At 44.2% G+C, this 23,235-nt stretch overlaps 1 protein-coding gene across 3 annotated transcripts in view; it reads left to right on the forward strand.

Annotated features, from left to right (window-relative positions):
- LOC124605611 (bromodomain-containing protein 8) overlaps positions 1 to 23,235 on the forward strand; it is a 277,718-nt gene that overhangs the window by 220,252 nt on the left and 34,231 nt on the right. For all 3 annotated transcript variants that reach the window (XM_047137415.1, XM_047137416.1, XM_047137418.1), the window contains exons 15-16: positions 8,375 to 8,515; positions 17,736 to 17,913. In XM_047137415.1, the coding sequence (XP_046993371.1) occupies positions 8,375 to 8,515; positions 17,736 to 17,913 (319 nt within the window). The remainder of the gene's footprint in view (positions 1 to 8,374; positions 8,516 to 17,735; positions 17,914 to 23,235) is intronic.

The raw sequence follows: 23,235 nt of genomic DNA on the forward strand, positions 1-23,235 counted from the left end.
CCACCTCAAGAAGCTCTCCATTGTGCCCACTTGCTTCTCCCGCCATGGAGTACCACTGTCCACCAGCTCTACAACAACTTCGAAACCTCCTCCACATCCCCTCATAGCTGACAAACCCTGTCTCGCAGGCCTACTACACTTACCCCACCTTCCAAAACTCCCTGGCACCACCACACAGAATCCACAACCTAAACAGACCTGCAACAAAGACATGAACCTTTCCTACAGAAGTCTTAGCCCCACATAAATATCAGTCCTTTCCAAAGGCCCCACTCCCAAATCAATCGTGCAGGACTTGTTAAAAACTTTCTCTCCTTTTCCCGGTCCCTACAGTGAAAACACTTTGTCGCCACCAGCCCTACCAATCAGATTCAACTAAAGACCAATATTGAATTCTGCCTAACTCAGTTCACTCCTCCATTCAAAAGTGATCTACCCCCACTGCCCTCAAACCACCACCTGTTAACTTTCCAGAATTTCTTAACCTCGAACCTTGCTTCACTAATCATTCCCCAAATTCCTCCACGTGCCAACTAACCTTTCAGCTGCAGAAATAACTGCAGTCGACCATCTAAAAACTGATCGTGACCTTATAATCCTACCTGCGGACAAAAGCTCAACCACTGTTGTTTTAACCCCCCTGGGGGCCCACAGTCCCTTTTGTGGATACATGTGTGGCACACACAGGACCCCGAGCTATTGCAGTCTCCTTTCATTTTTCCAAACTGCAGTACCGTCCCTGTTCTTCTCCTTCACTGTCCTTGCTCCTTTCTCCCTGCCCCCTCCTTTCCCTCTTAATGGACTTCTTCATATCGATCTGGCTATCCTGCCGGCTTAGTTTTGGTATGTGCTATTGTTTAGTTTGCTGTTTCCATCTCCTTTTTGGCGTTTCCAACATTTTCCGTTCAGTGTGAGCCATTTGGGGATGAACTCCCAACCTTGTTTCCAGGCTCCTCTTCCCCCTCCCCTCCCATTTCCCCTTGCATCCTGGCCCCCTTCTTGCTAGGTCACCAGCATGGTAGCCAGTCCGTGTGGTGGGGCTGTTAATACCCACTTGGCTGAGCCTCCTGACAACACAGGGATCACACTGATTGTATCTGAGCTGTTAACACCTTGTGTATGACAAGAGTCGATGCGCATCACTTTGGGGCAATGGCCACTGTGCCAGACGACCCTTGCTGTGGCTGGGTGGCACCCACAGGGTGAGCCCCTGGTTGGAGTGGGTGGTATTAGGGCGGATGCCTTGCACATGAAGCGACAAAAGCTTCAACATCCTGGCCATTCTGTGGCCTTCTTTAAGAGTGATAGAAGACATGACACTCCTTCTTCTGATCCTTCGGCATTCCCCTCCCTGGCCACCCTCTGAGAAGTGTGTCAAGCTCGCCGGCTTGGGTTGAAACTTTTCCCTTGGTATCTGGTTTGTACCAGGACATACGGCGAAAGTTTTGCCATGACCAAGCCTTTGTTTTTCATAGAGACGATTGAAGATAAGCATGGCGATCTGGAATCCATGGGTAAAATGCGGTCCGGTTCTTTCTTATAAAGACATCTTCTGCTGCCCAATCTGAAGCCCTATGTGCTGGTGACCATCTCTGTGACATCCCAGTCTCCGTCACACCCCACCAATCTTTGAACTCAGTACAGGGCATCATTTTCCACCGGGATCTTCTTCTCCAAACTGATGGGGAGCTCCGTGCAAACCTAGAGTGCCGAGGAGTCAGATTTATCCGCCGTGTACAGTGAAGCCCTAAAAACAATCACACCAATACAGGTGCCTTAATCTTGGCCTTCGAGGGGGATACCCTCCCGGAGAAGCTAAAGGTGATGGTGAATTGGTGTGATGTAAAACCTTATATTCCACCACAGATGAGATAGTTTAATTGCTTACGGTTTGGACATGTCTTCCCGCTGCGCCAATGATCACCTCTGTGGTGACTGTGGGCACCCCCTCCAAGAGGGGAGTGCCTGTACTCTTCCGCCAATGTGCGTAAATTATAATGCGTAGTATCCTCCACACTCGCCAGCATGCCCGGTGTATGTGAAAGAATGACGGATTAAAGAGTACAAGACCTTACATCGACTTACCTGCACCGAGGCTTGTCGAAAGTATGACTGGCTCCATCCCGTGCCTCTAACTTCTACTTTTGCTTCAGTTACGTCCGTTCCCCCTCCTACCCCCTCCTCTTCCCAGCCCCGCCCCATTCACTCCACACCTTCTGCCTCACCCTCACTCTCCCACTCCCCATCAGTACCCATACCAACCCCTTCGGATGCTGCTCCCCCTCCCTCATCAGCAATGCGCTCCCCTTCTTCGGCAGCTGCTGGTACTGGAGCTCCCTCTCGGGACTCCTCTTCCTGGCACCCCCCTGAAAGGACGATCTGCAGCTCCACACAGGCCGCGCGATCTGCGGCTGGTGGGCGCCAAGATTACCAGGTGTAATTCCATGCCTGACCTCGCTGCAGTCTGCCCTTCTCTTCCTTCACAAGAGAAGGAGCAGAAACACAACAACAAGGGCAAGGCCCTTCCAGTAACCCTGAGGTGCCACCTTCCCCTCCTCCAGCCAATGAACCAACGGAGTTTGACCGCACCTATATGGGCATTACCCCTTCCTTATCGGTGATGGATGGCGACTCGGTGGCGTGACTGGCTCCAGTCCATTCGCTTCCCATTTGGACTCCAGCTTGAGAATTATCCAATGGAATTGTGATGGCTATTTACATCACCTCCCGGAGTTGCAACCCCTTCTTTCCTCCTTTGCTGCTTGCATTGCTCTCCAGGAGACCCATTTTGTCAATTCTTATCACCCACCCTTTGGGGGTTCCACGCTTTGACGAAACGTAATTGGCCCCTTGTGGGCTTCTGGTGGTATTTGCACCTTGGTCCACAAGGACATTGTTAATAAATGGGTTCCCCTCCATACCACTCTGGAAGCAATTGCTGTCTGGGTCCATCTGGCCACTCCAATCACAATCTGTAATCTCTGCCTCCCACCCGACAGGCCACCCACATCCATTGCCCTAACCACCCTTCTTCAACAACTACCTTCTCCCTTTTGCTTCTAGGGGACTTTAATGCCCACAATCCTCTTTGAGGTAGTCACACGACGGCACTTTCTCTACTATCAACCTCTCTATCTGCAGTCCCGGCCTTCTTCCCTCCATTCAATGGGGTGTCCATGATGACTTATCAACACTGCTGTAATGGTCGCTGCCACGTGAGTCTACACAGACTTTGACTGCCGCCACTCTTTCCGCAGCTGTTTCAGCCGTCCCATCTTCCTCGGGTTTCTCCCGTTGGAAAATGGTCCCTTGGTGAACTCTGGAACTTGCTGTGGCCATAAAAAGACCGCCGCTGTGCTCTTCAACACTTCAAGCAGCACCCTCTACTGCTATCCTTCTGGTCTTTAAATGATTCTGCGGCCGGGTCCATTACCTAATCAAATTTCAGAAACGGATTTGCTGGGAATGATATGTGGCTGCCATAAGACTGCACACCCCCTCTTCACAAGTCTGGGCAAAACTCAGGCGAACTTTTGGCCATTGTCCTCCCACCGATGTTGCAGGAATTTCTGTGCATGGTGTTGTCCTTATCCATCTGGACTTTGTCGCAGAGCATTTTGCTCAACACTTTGCCCAAGCCTCTGCATCAACTTAGTATCCGCCCACGTTCCTCCTCCTCAAAGAGCCTGCCTTTGTCTTTTGTTTCTCACTGCTTGGAGCCTTATAATGCCCCATTTAGCGAGTGGGAATTCACCAATGCCCTCGACCTTTGTCCCGACATGGCTCCTGGACCGGATTGGATACATAAACAAATGCTGCAACACTTATTGGGGGCTGGCCACCGTCATATACTGACCCTTTTCAACCATCTGTGGAGTTGGGGGGTATTTCCTACCCAGTGGCAAGAAAGCATTGTTATTCCGGTGTTGAAGCCTGGAAAGCCACCTCTTCAGTTGGATAGCTACTGTCCAATTAGCCTTATCAACACCCTTTGCAAGCTCCTGGAATGCCTGGTGAGTCCGCAGCTGTTTTGGGTCCTTGAATCCCGTGACCTTTTGTCATCAGCTCAAGGTGGTTTACACTGTGGATAACTTGGTCCACCTGGAGTCTGCTATCCAGTTGGCTTTTGCCCATCGGGAACACCTCATTGCAGTCTTCTTTTACCTGCATACAGCCTACGACACCACATGGCGCCCCCACATCCTCACCACCCTTCACGAATGGGGCCTTCGTGGTGCTCTGCCCATTTTTATCCATAATTTTCTTTCTTGTCGCTCTTTCGGGTCCGAGCTGGTTTCTCCTACAGCACTTCCCATCGGCAAAAAAATGGGGTTCCACCAGGTTCCGTGCTGAGCGTCCCTCTCTTTCTTGTCGCCATTAATGTTCTGATAGCAGCTGCTGGGGTGACATTGTCCCCCTCTTTGTATGCTGACGATTTTTGCATCTACATCAATTCCTCTGTCATGGGCACTGCAGAATGCTGTCTACAGGGGGCAGTCTACCGGGCGCAATCTTGGGCACTCTTCCATGGCTTTCAGTTTTCGGTGTCCAAGTCATGTGTCATGCATTTCTGCCATTGCCGTACAGTCCATTCCCATCCAGACCTGTTCGTCGATGGCCGATGTCTCGAGATGGTGGACACCCATCACTTCTTGGGTCTAGTCTTTGATGCATGGTTGACATGGCTCCCTCATCTTCACCAGCTGAAGAGGGCGTTCTGGTTACATCTCAGTGTTCTTAGATCTCTGTACAATACTACCTGGGGTGCAGACTGCTCTATTCTCCTGTAATTGTACAAAGCTCTGGTCCGGTCTCATTTAGACAACGGGAGTCCTGTCTATGGTTCTCGTCACCTTCAACATTGCAGATACTAGACCCCCATTCACCTTTGTGGGGTGCGACTTGTGGCTGGTGCCTTCCAGACTAGCTCCATGATTAGCCTTCACGCAGAGGCAGGGATTCCACCACTGCGAGTTTTGCGCCAACAACAGCTGATATCTTATGCGCTCCGCATTCGCTGCACCCCAAAGCACCCTAATTATGGTCTCCTTTACCCAGACTCAGAGATCAACCTCCTGCGGCGGTGGCCACAATGTGGGCTTACCATGGCTGCCTGCGTTCAGTCACTCTGTTCTGAGCTCCAACACTTCCCTTTACTACCTCTTTTTTCCGCTCACGCGCGTATTCCTTCGTGGTGCATCTCTTGGCCACAGCTCTGTCTTGATCTCTCCATCAATTCAAAGGATTCTGTCCCTCAGGAGGCCCTTTGCCACCAATTCTACTGTCTCCTCAGTTCATTCCAGGCTTCACAAGTGATTTATACTGATGGCTCCATGGTTGCTGGTCACATTGGTTATGCTTAAACCTGTACGAGACACACGGAACTTCGTTCCTTGCCAGATGGCTGCAGTGTTTTTATTGCAGGATAGGTCGCCATCTTGTGCGCACTTGATCATGTCCGCTTCTGCTCATGACTGTCCTTCACTATCTGTAGTGACTCCTTGAGTAGTTTGCAAGCTGTCGGCCAGTGCTTCCCTCACCACCTGTTGGTCACAGCTATCCAGGACGCTCTTTCCTTGATCAATGTGAATGCTCAGTGGTTTTAATTTGGACCCCAGGCCATGTTGGGATCCCTGTCAATGAACTTGCCGATCGACTGGATAAATTGCATACTAACAGGCCATCTCTTGTTATTGGCATTTTGGAAATAGACCTTCGCTCGGCATTATGTCATCAGGATTTGGGACTTTGGAATGCACAATGGCACACTCTTTCTTCACCGAACAAGCTCAGGGCGATAAAGGATTCTACAACAATGTGGCCTCTCGTAAAGCCTCTGTCGTCCTTTGCCAGCTCTGCATCAACCATACTTGGCTGGCTCACGGTTATCTCCTCTGTCGTGAGGACCCCCCCCCCCCCCCCCCCTTCCCCCTCTCTGTCGTTGTGGATTGATGTTGACGGTGGGTCACCTCTTACTGGACTGTCCCGACTTAGCTGCCCAGCAACGGGCTTTGCTGTCCTGATTTGCTACCCCTGGCATTAGCTGACGATGCCTCAGCGGATGATCTAGCTTTAAGATTTCTTTGTAATGCAGATTTTTATCGCGTTATTTAAGGATTGGACCTTCAACCTTATCAGTGGGTGGAGGGGATGGCAGGCCGTCTTGCTCCCCCCTTCACCCCGATTGGACTGGCTTCAACTGGGCTTGGTGGTTCACCCAAGCTATCTGCCTTCCCACTCCTTTCTTTATGGGGTCTGTTTCATCTTGAGTGTCTGTCTTGTCTACCTGTTCTTCCTTCATGCCCCTGTCATTAGTCACTTTCTTTCCCTCTTCTTTTCTTCCACCTTCTTCCTTCCTTCTCTGTCAATAATTTGTAATTTTAGGGCCATTGTAGTTCCCACTTATAGTGTGAGGTTTCATCAGTTTCAGTTTTTCCAAGGTTGGAGGGACTGATGACTGCGTAGTTTGGTCCCTTCTCCAATCCAACCAACAAACTGTTGTTTTTGAACCCCAAGGATTACCTGGCGGAAGGACTCCGCCAGTTGTCAGATACCTACAAACCCTGCCACAGTGACCCCATTGCAGTAATCCAGCAGGATCTTCAGTCACTACTCAAATCCTTAGGCCTATCCCAGAACCTCTCCCCAGAGTCCATCTCTCTACTCACCCCTACTAGTCCCCGCACCAATACCTTCTACATGCTTTCTAAAGTCAATAAACCTAACCACCCAGGATGCCCCATTGTGGCTGGTTACTGTGCCCCCACTGAGAGAATCTCTGCTCTCATGGACCAACACCTTCAACCTATTACCCGGAACCTACTCTCCTATATAAAAGATACGAACTATTTTGAAAGAAATGTGTTGAAGAGCAGTGTGGCTGTAATGTTTATTGCAGTGTAAAATCCATAAGATGGGCTTTTCGTAACAAGCTCCATCTTTATATACAGCAAGAAGATAAGCCTGTGTTACTTAGATAAAATGAGACTCATGATGGCTCTTCTTTATATGGCGTAGATGCAGTGTCAGCTAGTAGTGTTGTGAATGAAACATTGTGCTAACTTCTAGCACTTCAAAAGAATCTTATGAAAATTATTTCACATGTGTATATGTACTCATATTCATGAGCATTTATGGAAACAAGTGAACAAAAGAAGCTTGATACAATGACAGAGCCTGGCCTGAGAAGCCCAACCTGGTGGTGGTTACAGCACATTATCTGATTCTGGCTGCCTTACCTTTCAATTTCAGCACTTTTCTCACAATGCTTTTGAGAAAAGTTCATACAGAAGCATTAAAAAGCATTACTGCATTGTTTTTAAACAATGGTAAATCACTGTACTTATCTTTTCAAGAGCTTTTAATTAATGTTAAAGTACATTGTTCATTTAAAAAATTAATAACATGATAACATGCTTGCTTCAATTTTTCAGTTGATACAAGATTAAGAGGTAAGTATGTTACAAAATTGTGCCCCCTGTGTATACTATCGTTTATCAAAAATTTCATTTTGATACTTTAAAATTTCACAAAATAAATGGTGTTACTCTTCTTCTCTCTTGTACAAGCGTAAAACACCATCCTCCACCAACATCTATGTACACATTAATTTAGAAATAATGGTCAAGGCATACAGTCCAATGGTACACACAGTCAATATGGAGACTCTCAGTGTTTGGGTCCTTACATTATTTGATTCCGTACATCATTATTTAGATTGGTTAAAACCAGTTTGTATACAGAAGACCAATAGTTAATCCTTTTGCTACCTCAGATATTTTGTCACTTGGTACCTATCATGGAATGTTAATGTCAGTGAATGCGCGCGTACACACACACACACACACACACACACACACACACACAGAGAGAGAGAGAGAGAGAGAGAGAGAGAGAGAGAGAGAGAGAGAGAGAGAGAGAGAGAGAGAGAGAGGGGGGGGGGGGGGGGGGGGGGGGGGGTAGTTAGTAGTGTAATTGTGATGCTGAGAAATACATCTGATCTCATTTAGTGCACTAAATCTCCACTTCCATGTATTAGGTGGCATTCTTCACTTTACTTTGGCAACTGTATCTTATTTCACAGAAACCTCATTGTCCACAGAACCACTGTGAAAATAACAAGTATCACATGCAATATTGGAGGTACTTAAAACATGAATGTCAGTTAAAGAATAGTTTCTCTGGAACATTTTTTGAGGCTTGTGTGTGAAATGTGTTTACTAAATTAACATTTAAATTGTTCTTTTCTGAAGAACATTGATCGTTCAATCCATTCCTGTGGTGACATTTTGCTGTACATATTTTTGTTTCACTATTATCACTATAAATCTCTGATTTCTGTTTTTAAATATAATTCTGTACTGATACTACATAGGGAGGATGAACGAGAATATAAGGCATGGAAGAAGGCAATAATGTTGGTATATGGTCGATTGGCAACGCATAAGTATGCTTCACTATTCCTCCGACCCATAACTGACGACCAGGCACCAGGTTACAGCGGCATTGTTCACAGGTATAATTCATTTGAAGTTATTTATAAAATATATTAGTTAGATAGTATATCAGTAGTAAGATATTTACTTTGCTAATGTATTCTTTCAAGCACTCAAAGAATTTTCTTTATAATATCTGTTAACTAAAAGTAATTTGCCTAATCAGTTTGTAGTTGATGACAGGAAATAACTCTGTAACTTGGAATTTGATCTAAAGCATATTTAGCATCATGACTTGGTTATTGTTTATTTACAAGTATTCTTTCCAAATGAAAGTGTGGTGGTGTTGACTCCTCTAAATGTCGTTGCCTTCAAGGGGGGAGTAAGGGGGATAAACACTAATCTGCAACAGAATTTGACTTTCTACTTTGCTTTCCCCCCCTGAGGGTCCAGGGGTAAGAATAGGCCCGAGGTATTCCTGCCTGTTGTAAGAGGTGACTAAAAGGAGTTTCACACATTTCGGTCTTTATGTGATGGTCCCCTGTAGGGTTTGACCTCCATTCTTCAAAATTTTCCCAAAGAGCGAGCCAGTTGGGGAAGGGCGCCTTACATGGTGCATCGTGTCCATCGTGCTTTGAGATCTTTAGCCCACTTTCTCGTTGTCGCATTTCAGTCCCGCTCATTCTCTATCTCTTGGTCGAGGACACCTTCCTGGGTGCATTTTCCACCATGCACTATGCAGTGTTGCTTTCTGCGTCGACGATGACCATGGATTTCTTTGAGCCAGTCCGTTGTGGGGCCACCATGTACCCTGTTGGTTGTAGCCCCCTGACCACACAGTGATTGCTCTGCTGATGCCTGTGCCATTAACTACCCATGTATGCCAAGGGGTAAATACCCATCCTCGTTAGGCATCGAAACGCCTGGCAATGACCATCCTGCCAGTTGGTCTTTGCTGCGGCTGGGTGGCACCTGTGGGGAGGGTCCCTGGACAGATTGGGTGGCATCAAGGCAGATGACACGCGATGAAGTGTAGTCCATCATCTCTTGCTGGTGGTGAAACACCAACAGTCTGTAAGCATTCATGAGCTCAATTCAACACACAGAAGTACGACCCCAAATCGTTCCCCTCCCTGGCCACACCATGGGAGGAACGTCAGGCTAAGGATGGCAGTAGATCTTATTTGCCCCGGTACCTTGTATGTTCGAGAGCTCGTGGGGTATCTTTCATGACGATGAAAGAGAGGCAGAGATGTCGATAATTTACTGTCACAACTCAACCTCTGCCTGTTAAATATTGGGGCCGCCACACATTTCAGTGTGGCTCATGGTAGTTACTCAGCCATTGATTTATCAATTTGCAGCCCAGGACTTCTCCCATCTATCCACTGGAGAGCACATGACGACCTGTGTGCTAGTGACCACTTCCCCATCTTCCTGTCATTGCCCCAGCGTCATGTCCCAGGACACATACCCAGATGGGCTTTAAATAAGGCAGACTGGGAAATGTTCACCTCTGCTGTCACTGTTGAATCTCCCCCACATAGTAACATTAAGCCCAGTTGAAGCCAGTCCAATCGGGGTGAAGGGGGGAGCAAGACGGCCTGCCATCCCCTCCACCCACTGATAAGGTTGAAGGTCCAATCCTTAAATAACGCGATAAAAATCCGCATTACAAAGAAATCTTAAAACTAGATCAGCCGCTGAGGCATCGTCAGCTAATGCCAGGGGTAGCAAATCAGGACAGCAAAGCCCGTTGCTGGGCAGCTAAGTCGGGACAGTCCAGTAAGAGGTGACCCACCATCAACATCAATCCACAACGACAGAGAGGGGGAAGGGGGGGGGGGGGTCCTCACAACAGAGGAGATAACCGTGAGCCAGCCAAGTATGGTTGATGCAGAGCTGGCAAAGGGCGACAGAGGTTTTACGAGAGGCCACATTGTTGTAAAATCCTTTATCGCCCTGAGCTTGTTCGGTGAAGAAAGAGTGTGCCATTGTGCATTCCAAAGTCCCAAATCCTTGATGACATAATGCCGAGCGAAGGTCTATTTCCAAAATGCCAATAACGAGAGATGGCCTGTTAGTATGCAATTTATCCAGTCGATCGGCTAGTTCATTGACAGGGATCCCAACATGGCCTGGGGTCCAAATTAAAACCAATGAGCATTCACATTGATCAATGAAAGAGCGTCCTGGATAGCTGTGACCAACAGGTGGTGAGGGAAGCACTGGCCGACAGCTTGCAAACTACTCAAGGAGTCACTACAACAATTGTTTCTGCAGCAGAAAACCTGATCCCTCGCTCTTTAGGGTGCCCGAGGTGTAAGGCAGTCCCTTGGTGGTCGGCGGATGTCGCCGAACCAATTGAGGAGCATTGGCGAGCTCTACAGTGGCATAAGCAGCACCCTTTCCTGCGGCACCTCATAGCCTTTAAACGGCTCTGTGCCCCCGTTCGCCAGCTTATCAAATGTCAGAACCAGGAGTGTTGGGAGAGAGAAGTCTCGACCATTGTGTGCCATATGTCACCTTCCCAAGTCTGGGCAAAGTCAAATGTCTTTTTGATATGAGATCCCAACAGGTGTTCCTCGTGTTACCGTAAATGACATGTTATCTACTGACACAAACAGGATTGCCGAGCACTTGGCACAAGCATCTACATAAGAGAATTGCCCCCAGCCTTTGGCACTCTTAAACGGCGGCTGGAAGGGAAAGTCCTCTCTTTCACTACACGCCACAGTGAATCCTATAGTGCCCCATTTACAGAGTGGGAGCTCCTCAGTGCCCTTGCATGTTACCCTGACACAGCTCCTGGGCCTGATTGAATCCACAGCCAGATGATTAAACATCTCTCATATGACTACAAGCGTCTTCAACTGAGTCTGGTGCGATGGCATCTTTCCATCGCAATGGCAGGAGAGCACCATCATTCTGGTGCTCAAACCTGGTAAAAACCCACTTGATGTGGATAGCTATTGGTCCATCAGCCTCACTAACCATCTTTGTAAGCTGCTGGAACATATGGTGTTTCGGCGGTTGGGTTGGGTCCTGGAGTCAAGTGGCTCCATGTCAGGGTGGCTTCTGCCAGGGTCGCTGTATGACTGATGATCTTGTGTCCTTCGAGTCTGCCAGCTGAGCAGCCTTTTCCAGATGCCAACACATGGTTGCCATCTTTTTTTACTTACATAAAGTATACGACAGGACCTGGCGACATCATATCCTTGCCACATTGTATGAGTGGGGTCTCCAGGACCCGCTCCCATTTTTTATCCAAAACTTCCTGTTGCTCCATACTTTCCATGTCCAAGTTGGTGCCTCCCATAGTTCCATCCATATCCAGGAGAATGGAGTCCCGCAGGGCTCTGTACTGAGTGTTTCTCTATTTTTAGTGGCCATTAACGATAAAGCAGCAGGTGTCGGGCCCTCCGTCTCACCTTCTCTGCATGCAGACAGCCTCTGCATTTCGTTCTGCTACTCCAGTACTGGAGTTGCCGAGTGTTGTCTACAGGGAGCCATTCACAAGGTGCAGTCATGGGCTCTATCCCATGGCTTCCAGTTTTCCACCATGTAGATGTGTGTCATGCATTTCTGTCGGTGTCGTCCCGTTCATCCCTGAACCAGCACTTTACCTTAATGATGATCCACTCACTATAGTGGAAACACATTGATTCTTAGGTCTGGTTTTCGATGCTCATTTAACTTGACTTCCTCATCTTCATCAGCTTAAACAGTAGTGTTGGCAGCACCTCAATGCCCTCTGCTGCCTGAATAACACCAACCGGGGCGCAGATTGCTCTACGCTGCTGCAACTGTACAAAGCCCTCGTTCAATCCCATCTTGACTATGGGAGTGAGATTATCATTCAGCGGCTCCCTCAGCATTGCTTTTACTCGACCCATTGCACCATTGCGGAGTTAGACTAGTGACAAAAGCATATAGGAAGAGTCCGGTGACAAGCATACTGGTGGAGGCTGGAGTCCCTCCATTGAAGATCAGATGTGCACAACTGCTCGCCAGTTACATTGCACACATTCATAGCTCTCCTGATCATCCTAACTACCATCTTCTTTTTCCAACCACGGCGGTTCACCTCTCATATAGGTGGCCCAGGTCAGGGCTAATGATTGTGGTTCGCGTGTGATCGCTTCTGTCTGAACTGAAGTCCTTCCCTTCACCACCTCTACTCGAGGCCCATTCACGTACACCTCCATGGTGTAGCTGTAGGCAGAAGCTTCTTCTGGACCTTTCGCGTGGCCCTAAGGACTTCGTTAACGCTGCAGCTCTTCGTTGTCACTTTCTCTCGATTCTTGAAGTGTTCCGGGGCTCTGAAGTGGTTTACACTGATGGCTCGATGTCTGGTGATAATGTTGGCTTCGCCTTTGTCCACTGAGGCCATATTGAACAGCATTCCTTGCCTGATGGCTGTAGTGTATTCACTGCAGAGCTGGTGGCCATATCTCGTGCACTTCTTCAGTATATCCTTTGAAGCCCCTAGGAGTCGTTTCTTCTGTGTACTGACTCCTTGAGCAGCCTGCAAGCTATCGACCAGTGCTCCCCTCACCATCCTTTGTTGGTGTCCATCGATGCCCTGGACTGGTCCCATCGTTCTGTGGTGTTTGTGTGGACTCCAGGACATGTCGACATCACAGCCAATGAACTTGCCGACAGGCTGGCCAAACAGGCTACACGGAAACTGCTTCTGGAGATGGGCATCTCTGAACCTGACCTGCGTTGTGACTTACTCCAAGGGTTTTTCAGTGTTGGGAGATAAAATGGCGTAACAGTATGCACAACAAACTGTGTGTCATTAAGGAGACTTTGAATTTGTGGAAGTCTTCCATGCAGGCCTCTCACAGGGAATCAGTTGTCTTCTGCTAGCTCCGCATTGACCACGCTTGGGCGACCCACGGTTACCTCTTGCGCCATGAAGACCCGCCTCAGTGTCGATGTTGCACCCAGTTGACAGTGGCCCATATTCTGGTGCACTGTCCCACTTTGACTGCCCAGCGACAAAATCTTGGGTTACCGGACTCGTTGCCGCTCATTTTATCTGACAACGCCTCATTGGCTGATTCAGTTTTACATTTTATTCATGAGGGTGGGTTTTATCATTTGATATAAATTTTAGCACATGTTCTTTGTCCCTCTGTGTCCTCCACCCTGGTGCTTTTAAGGTGGAGGTTTTAATGTGTTGCAGAGTGGCTGGATTTTCCTTTTTATTCTCGTGGTCGGCCAGCAACTGTAATCTGCTTTCGTGTTTTACTATCTTCTGTTTCTTGCGTCTCCGTTGTTTACTTATCCTCTTTTGTTCCTTTTAGTGTTCATTGCCTTTCCTTCATTGTTGTGGTTTGTCCTTTCTTTCCCTTTTGCGTTATATGTCTTGGCTGTTTTATTCTCACACTTGTGGCATTGTTTTATTAGTTACAAGGGACCGATAACCTCCTAGTTTGGTCCCTACCCCCCCCCCCCCCCCCCCCTCTTTTATTAAACTGACCAACCAACCAATCCAGTTTGCTTCATTGCCACAGTGACCATGTGTTAAAAAATACTTGTAATACAATTTTGCAACCCATAAAGGTGTAAAATTTTTTAAATCATGTTCATCTGCTAGATAAAAGCGTAATCATGAAGAGCATACCAGGCATGGAGTTCACTTAAAAATACATGTAAGGCTCAAGTTAGTTGATCAGGTCACAGGATTCTTGTGATGACCTGCATAAGGCAAAGAACCCAATCATCCTAGTGACTATAGTCAGCAAGTTTTTTTTTTACACACAAAAAGTGACAGAAAAATATTAAACTAAGCACCTTCTCAGTGTATGAACCCTGCACCCAGCGAAGAGAAATGTCAGTAACTTTCATTTCAGTAAAGTGTGAAAGATCTGTATTAAAGTAAACTGATTCAGAATCATTATCATGTCTGCCCCAATAGCTGAGTGGTCAGTGCAACGGAATGCCATGCAAAGGTTCAGTTTCCGGCTGGGCCGGAGATTTTCTTCATTTACAGACTGGGTGTTGTGTCATCGTCATCGTCAACATCATCATCATCATCATCATCATCATCATCATCTCATCCCCATCACCGTGCAAGTCACTGAAATGGCACCAACTCAAAAGACTTGCACCAGGTGACTGGTCTACCCGACGGGAGGCCCTAGTCACACAACATTTCATTATCATCATATGGAAGAATTTCCAGGCCTAACTTGGTGAACATAAGTCTTACCATCTAGTCCTGTTTTTCCCACCTTCCCCCCCTCCTACTTCCACACCTTTCAGCCATCAATCCCTTGGTCTGCCTTTTGGTAGTTTCCTTCGCATACCCATTTTGTGTATTTTCTTAGGAATCCTCTTGTTTCCTATTCTCTTTAAGTGTCCACACCATCTTAGTGTAGATGTTTCTATCCTTCCGTACAAGTCACTAGTCACACTAGGTGGCAGCATCAATCTTGTGTCACATTCGCTAAGGCCATGTGTTAATAACCTTGTTATTTATCTAATACAGGGAAACATTCCACGTGGGAAAAATATATCTAGAAACAAAGATGATGTAACTTACCAAACGAAAGTGGTGGTATGTTGATAGACACACAAATAAACACAAACACACACACACAAAATTCAAGCTTTTGCAACCCACGGTTGCTTCATCAGAAAAGAGGGAAGGAGAGGGAAAGACGAAAGGATGTGGGTTTTAAGGGAGAGGGTAAGGAGTCATTCCAATCCCGGGAGCGGAAAGACTTACCTTAGGGGCAAAAAGGACAGGTATACACTTGCACGCATATCCATCTGCACATATACAGACACAAGCAGACATTTGTAAAGGCAAAGAGTTTGGGCAGAGATGTCAGTCGAGGCGGAAGTACAGAGGCAAAGATGTTGTTGAATGACAGGTGAGGTATGAGCGGCGGCAACTTGAAATTAGCGGAGGTTGAAGCCTGGTGGGTAATGGGAAGAGAGGATATACTGAAGGGCAAGTTCCCATCTCCGGAGTTCTGGCAGGCTGGTGTTAGTGGGAAGTATCCAGATAACCCAAGATGTGCTGGCTGTGCACCAAGGCATGTTTAGCCACAGGGTGATCCTCATTAACAACAAACACTGTCTGCCTGTGTCCGTTCATGCGAATGGCCAGTTTGTAGCTGGTCATTCCCACATATAAAGCTTCACAGTGTAGGCAGGTCAGTTGGTAAATCATGTGGGTGCTTTCACATGTGGCTCTGCCTTTGATCGTGTACACCTTCCGGGTTACAGGACTGGAGTAGGTGGTGGTGGGAGGGTGCATGGGACGGGTTTTACACCGGGGGCGGTTACATGGGTAGGAGCCAGAGGGTAGGGAAGGTGGTTTGGGCAATTCATAGGGATGAACCAAGAGGTTACGAACATTAGGTGGACGGCAGAGCTTCTCTTAAAGAAACTGAGGACAAACAATAGCAATAAATCATCAGTGAAACTTCTAGTCATGTACCTCATGAATTGGAAGCAGGGTTCCAAACATGTACATCACATTAATAACAAAGTCGGCCACCAATGAAACAGTGATTCAAGGGTTTTCTCATGGTCCTTTTCTTTTCCTAGCAAATAGGAGGGTCGTCCACAAAGTAAATTACGTTTCTATTTCTATCCATGGCAGCATTACATTTGCAGTTCTGAGCATGTGCGGCAGTCACTCTGACTCGAAGAGAAGACATGTACGCCATTTTCAGATCACTGCTGTCGACGTGTCCTTTGTAGCGCCTATTTATAATGTGAGCTGTAATTGAAAATGCCGCTGCATGTGAAATCAGATCTGCGATTCGTTTTCTAAGTGCAAAGAAAGTTAAACCAAAGGAAATTCATCGGCAAATCTGCGAGGTTTAAGGACAAAATGCTATGCGTGATTCAATGGTTAGAAGATGGGTCAGACTGCTCAATGAAGGGCGTGATCAAGTGCACGATGAAGAACAAAGTGGAAGCTCGTCTGTGGTTACTGGTGAACTGGTTCACACAATTGAAGATAATCTTAAGCACAACTGTAAGTTTACACATAGTGCCCTTGCTATGGAACTTCCGCAAATCTCACTATAGTCAACTGTCTGACCCAGTCCTTGAAAACTGATAGCCAGAGACTTTGAAAAATAGCTAAAAAAAATGCCTGTACTCATTCAACGAATTTTAAACAAGCAAATATTAGCAACCCACTGATGTGTTGTAAACATATTGTGCTATGTATTCAAGCCAGACGTAAGATGGTGCAAATTTAAAAACAGGTACGATGGTTTAAATTAGGGTTTATGGTAATTGGTAAACTAATGATCTATGTAATACTAACACATGTAAAGGCTGTACTGGAGTTTGATCAGTGTTATTGATTGTTGCAATTGCTACTTGTAATACTAGATCCACATTTGACATTTCACTGCAAAGAAGAAAGTTGGTTTCTGAGTTCTGAGCCTTTGTATATGACACAATTAGCCACAGCTTTTTAGACACATTCTTGTTTGAGCATTAGCACAGTTTTGTAATTTGTAGGTTAGGTCTGTGGTTACTCAGTTTCACGTTCTGAGATCAAGTTGTATCCTAGCATTGTACAGGACACTACAAGGATGCTAAACTACTTATATAAAATGATGAGTAGAATTTACAATCAATTGATAAAATAATCAGTTGACAAAATTAGTGTACCTTCAAAAGTCAATTTTCCGCTCAATTCTGTAAGTTTTAAAAGTGCTGACATTGGTGCACATGCAATAGATTTTATGGTAACATAGGGCCTGTGGTGAACATTTTCTAGGGGTTGAGAATAATATTGGACTAATTTTAGAGCATGTGGTGTGTAGTATTTTACATGTTGAAATGAAGCATGATTTTTGCAACATGAAGACAAACAACGTTTGTTGCCTCTTTCTGAATTTACGATGTTGTTACTCAAACAGGTCAAGTTTACAGCTAAAAACGGCAGAGTAGCACTGATTCGGGAGAATCTACACAATACAATTTGAAGTTTTACAGTATTTTAGTTTAGTGTTTTATTTATTTTTCACAAATATTGATGAATTATTGAGGGATAGTCACTTTCAGTTTTTGCTTTTTTTTTTTTTTTTTTCTCCATCCTTAGAAAATATGCATTGTAAAGATGTTTGAATGTCTATATTGATTAAATATACTCAGATACACACAGATACAATAAACACTGATACCTACAGACATATTTCATATCTCATATTACATATTTGTACGACTTATAGCTCTATTCTAGGCTAAATGTTATTAATGTTGCTTAACCTTCAAGCTAAATTTGATACTTTCAACTCATTTTCATGACAGGCCGATGGATCTCTTGATGATAAAGAAGAACATTGAGACTGGAATGATTCGTACCACAACAGAATTCCAAAGAGATGTGCTGTTGATGTTCCAGAATTCCATAATGTACAACAAGAGTAGCCACTTTGTCCACAAAATGGCACGTCAGATGCAACAGGAGGGTATGCAGCATATACAGGTATGTTAACAGATTTCTTCCATCGCTTCTTGGTAGAATAACTTCATAATCATAAATGAAAAGCACAATATTGTGTATGTTCCACAGTATTAATTTATTTTGCAGTTGAGTCCCATAGTGCTTAGAGCCATTAATTTATTTTGTTAACCAGTTTTCAGTATATGAGGCCATCATCAGACTTTTTAACTGACTATTGTCAACAGTATTCGTGAACAAAATCGAAAAATGTTACACATCAAGAGTGAGGCACAAACACAAAGTGAAAATCACATCTGACTGTGCAGAATAATACAATTAAAAATCTTAACAGTTAAATGATAAATATACATAAAGGTATCAAACCAAAAAAGGATTAATATTAAACTAAAAAAATGAGTACTTATTTACCAATTGAAATTAAATTAACAATACCAATAAACTATAATTATTACATGACGAGTACTGAAGAGTAACAGAAGAGGTAATACATGTGTAAGAAATTACAAAAACAGAGTGAAAGATAGGCTTTGCAGTTGTAACAACAGAGTACATGGAGTACACAGTGAAATAAATTCAGAAAAAACGGAGGGACATAATGCCACTAAGTTTGGGAAGTACTGGAAAACTTGCAGTTTAAGTGAATTTTAAAAAGAGGGGAAGTATTAGTCATTTAATATTAAATCAGGACTGTAGGCTAGATGTTTTTTGATTTCTCAGGCTTCTAATAGAGTAAATTTTCAGCCTTCATTTGACAAGTGGATGACTTGGGACTATCTGGTAGCTGTGGCCCTCACTCAGTGCATGTCCAGCAAATGTGGAGTCATGATTATGCAATTTAAAGCCACATTGACTGTTAATTGGCCATGATTATTTCAAAAATATGAAAATGTTTTTCAGAGACTGCCACCAGTCACAAATTTTTATTTATTTACTTAAGTTATTTAATAAAGCAACATGTTTTGGGGCACAACCTCATGTTCAGGCTGCGGTGGCAATACGAAAACATTTCACAAAAGTACGCATAGATATTAAAAGTTGTTCCTTACAGACTTGTGCATGACCGTCTTTGTTCATTCTGTTCTTTTGGTGTTACTAGTTACGTACAGTGCTATGGACCCTTGGATCTTGTTAACCACTGTTTATAAACTGCCAAAGGACACCAAAAACAGGTCATCACAATTACTCTACTGTGCAGTGGATACAAGATGCAGACAGACAATGCATATTTTGATTTAACTGTCATTGTGTTGAACCTTTTAATGTCTTTTGCACATTTTGCTGACACATTTCTGATGTTGCTCAACAAAATATAAGACAATAAGAGAGAATTTGACAATTTGATGTTAATGACAGTATAAAAATTATGTAATGAATTACAAAGACATTATTACTATTGAAACACAGAATCATCATAGTTATTACATACTTTCTATTGAAGTTGGTGAAGAAAGTGAGTTTTTGAAATCTGTTATTTCATTTAAGACCTGGTTTGTCCACATCTGGTTTTGGATGAGTATTTATATTTCCTCCAAGATGTCCCCATTTTCCAGCTCATCTCTAAAGTTTTCAGTGCTTTAAGGTAGTTATCTATTGCAACACTGTGTCCTGTTTCATCTGTATGCATAGGTATAGCTAATTTGTTTGCTTCATGGTGTCTGAAACTGTGAATATGTTCTTCAGTTGAAACTTCCAGGCTGAAAGGCCATAGTTGATGTATAAAATTTCCACCCAAAGTTTCGTCTCCATGTGCAGGAGACTGGCTACTGCCACTGAGGCTCCAGTGCATTTATAGAGCGCATAGAGGACACCACCATTCGTCACATGATGCCGATGGTATGCCTACCTGTGGAATGAATCATCATTCCTGATTAAGAGTAATCGATAGTCATTCTGCTGGCGCAATATTGACATCCATATTTTGTCCAACCTTAAAACTTCCTCTTTTCTATTAAAATTATTATGGTGTTTGTGGATCCCTATTGCTTCTCTATACATGCGTGCATGATGATGCGATGTTCGTGCTAGAACGCTTGTCTCATTAAATTTAATTTCATGGTTCCCATCTCGTAAAACATGCTCAGCTACGGCCGATTTTTCGATGTGTCCTAAGCAGGGGGTATACGGCCCGGGAGATCCGGGAAAAACCCGGGAATTTTTTCATCCGGGAAAAACCCGGGAATTTTTTCATCCGGGAAAAACCCGGGAATTTTTTCATCCGGGAAAAACCCGGGAATTTTTTCATCCGGGAAAAACCCGGGAATTTTTTCATCCGGGAAAAACCCGGGAATTTTTTCATCCGGGAAAAACCCGGGAATTTTTTCATCCGGGAAAAACCCGGGAATTTTTTCATCCGGGAAAAACCCGGGAATTTTTTCATCCGGGAAAAACCCGGGAATTTTTTAGAATTCCGGGATTTTTCATTCTTTTAGATTTCAGTTAAATTTTTGTAGGTTTGACGTGTAAGATCTGATACGCTGACAAAGAACTTTAGCCCAGTACTGCTGAATAATGCTGCTGCAATGAAACAGGGAATAACACCAAAATAAAAGTTTAGTTGCGTAGAAAATGAGTAATTTACACAATGCACAGACCTGTTTGCCGACCCCGAAAAGTGTCAAGATTATGCAGTACGTCCGTAACAACTAACGTGCATTCGTTGTGCTTGCATCACAATTGTTTACATTTCTAACAGATCACTGGAAATATTCTGAATTGTGACTTGAGAAGCGTTACTTTCAAAGTAAATTTCCACACAAGATGATGTATGTTACGTGTGAGAATGTGCAGTGAATTTCTTAAATCACAGGGCGTTATAACTCCCATTCAAAACGTACCGGTAACACTTGAGGATCAGTCATTTGAAAATTTTCGGGCCCAGAAGATAAGTCATTTATGCCACTATTTAAAATTTTACTGCACATTTGTATTTGATATGACTTAATGTGCAACACACGTTAAAAAAAGACCGAGCTTCAAGTTAGTTTTCATATTTAGTGTTGTTCTTTCATAGATAAAAAAAATATGCAGTCGATGGCAAAAAGTATAATTTATCTTCAAAAAAAGTGAATAATATGTTACTGAGCAATGTCACAAGTCTCTTCATGCCAGAGCACTTCGACTTTTCTGTAGTATAGAAAAGACGAAGTGTTCTGGCATGCAGAGCAATACCAGTTCGCTTCTTTCCTACTTTTTTGCCAGTGAATTGGATCGTCTCCGAACAGCTCTAACATTCGCTACTACTTCTTTCTAACTAATCCTATAAATGAACAAAAGAAGGCAGCACCAGTCACATGACAGGTAGCGGGACATCTGTACCTTGCTCTCGTATGAAATTAATCCAGTTTTAGAGCGAAAACCTGTGTCAAGCACAGCTACTATATTCCCTGCTCTAAAATTTGCTTTTACCTCTTCCATTCCTCATTTTTTCTGATTTTATTATTTTTTATTTAAATACAGAAGCTTGCGGTTTAATCGTTGTTAAAGACCTTTAATTACTGTCTTTCGTTTTAGAATAGTAAGAGATTTTTTCCGTAAACTATTTTGTGCATTTTTACAGTCCTTTCTTTTCGGATTTTTGTGTTGCTAAATTTTAGCTCCGGTCTTTATTTTTATACTTAATTTCTTAAATTAGGTTTATTTTTCAAACATTTTTTAACTACGAAAGTTATTGTTTGAAATGTATATTTAAACATCTTTGGGAGTTAGCAATTTAAAATAAATAACGCTATCATATTCATTTGTTTTAAAAACATTTTATTAAAGAAACATTTTAATTATTATTAGACAATAAACAAATAAAACAAATAATTTAGAAGGAAGTACCATGTTTAACAACAAATACTGTAATTTAGGAATTGACCTTGGAGAATAACTCACTTGGAGCTGTGTGCGAGACCATTGATTCGTTCTGTAATAGATTCTTGCTCTATCTGAGCGTTTTGAATTGTCCCCTCAAGTTTTGCCTTCTTCTCTTTAAGCTGTCTTATTTCTGCGTCAACAATCTTCCTTTTAGTCAGATGATCCTTTTTCCTGGATGACTCGTCGTTTCGATTTTTGAGGCCTTCAGCATATCGATCTCGTGAGTTTCTTACAGAGTGTATAAGAGACTTCGTTATAGGCACTCCTTGGACTCCGCCGTGTGTCTTGACGGCGTCGTACGCCAATCTTCTGCTCACTACAGGTTGTTCCCTCATATTCTCGAAGAGGCACTCTTTGTTCACTGAGAATCCTCGCTCCGCAGCTGCTTGACCGTGCGACAAAGTGAGCGCGATTTCCATTGCCTTCTGCAGCTCGTGGCACGTTGCATTCTGGTTCTTGAGACATTTCATCCAGAACTCATCCAGCCCTTGCTCCTTTTTGTTGAATGTTTTGAATTTTGTTTTGCAGTTCTTCTTTACAACAGAAGCGTATTGAGGTTCTACTTTATCGGCACATACACCATTCATCCAATTGCTCTCCACCAAAATCTGTAGAAAGGAATGAAATCGTTTGGGGCCAGCCTCCCTGCATGCTATTGTGGGATCAAAGCAGCTTACAGCTTTTGTCAACCTAAAGTGTAAGGGAGATTTCTCCATCAACTTTGACACGAGCTTGATCATTCCTCTTCTTCATTCACTCCGGAACTTAGCAATTTCAAGGGCTGTAAGAGACCTGCACTTTTTGAATTCATTCTTGACGGTGAACCCAATCTTGACGTGGTTCGCACCCAAAAGATTGGATTCTTTGTCCAAATTAACTGACGGCGAGATCTTCGTCGGCTGGACAAATCGTGCCATCGTTGTCTCCATTATCTCTGTCAAAGCAGAGTGGAGGAACGGTGCTAGCAGCCAATCGGATTGGAATTCCTTTAGGAAAGGTGTCAAGTCTCCAGCAGGAGTCTTGAAAAAGGCAATTTTCGGACCAAGTAGCTTGTCCTTGAGGTGATCCTCCACTACTCTGTAGCTAGCACATTTTGGTTTGTTTTTTTTCTTCCCATTTTCCAACAAATATTCACAGAAACGGAAGCATTACTAGAACTCTCTCAGCAACTTCCACATTCTCCAGCCATTGGATCGCGCAAAACTTTAAGGGAAACAGTTCCGATTCCGTTGTCGAAATATAAAGAGCTCTTCTGGCAGGGACATCCTTAAAAGGATTGAACAAGGCACGTAAAAACTGAATTATCATCCACTGTGTTTCTTGGATTGTGAATTGTGGACCTGAAGGTGCCGTGAACAACGTGAAGCCCACACGTTCCAATTTCCAGTAAAACGGTGTCTATTCCTTCAATTTCTTTCAAAAAAACTTTAAGTTCCCTTAAGAACGCGAAGTTGACGTTGGGGCCGTCCATCGATACTTGTAAAA

This window comes from Schistocerca americana, chromosome 3 (genome assembly GCF_021461395.2).
Source record: "Schistocerca americana isolate TAMUIC-IGC-003095 chromosome 3, iqSchAmer2.1, whole genome shotgun sequence".
Classification (NCBI taxonomy): Eukaryota; Metazoa; Arthropoda; class Insecta; order Orthoptera; family Acrididae; genus Schistocerca; species Schistocerca americana.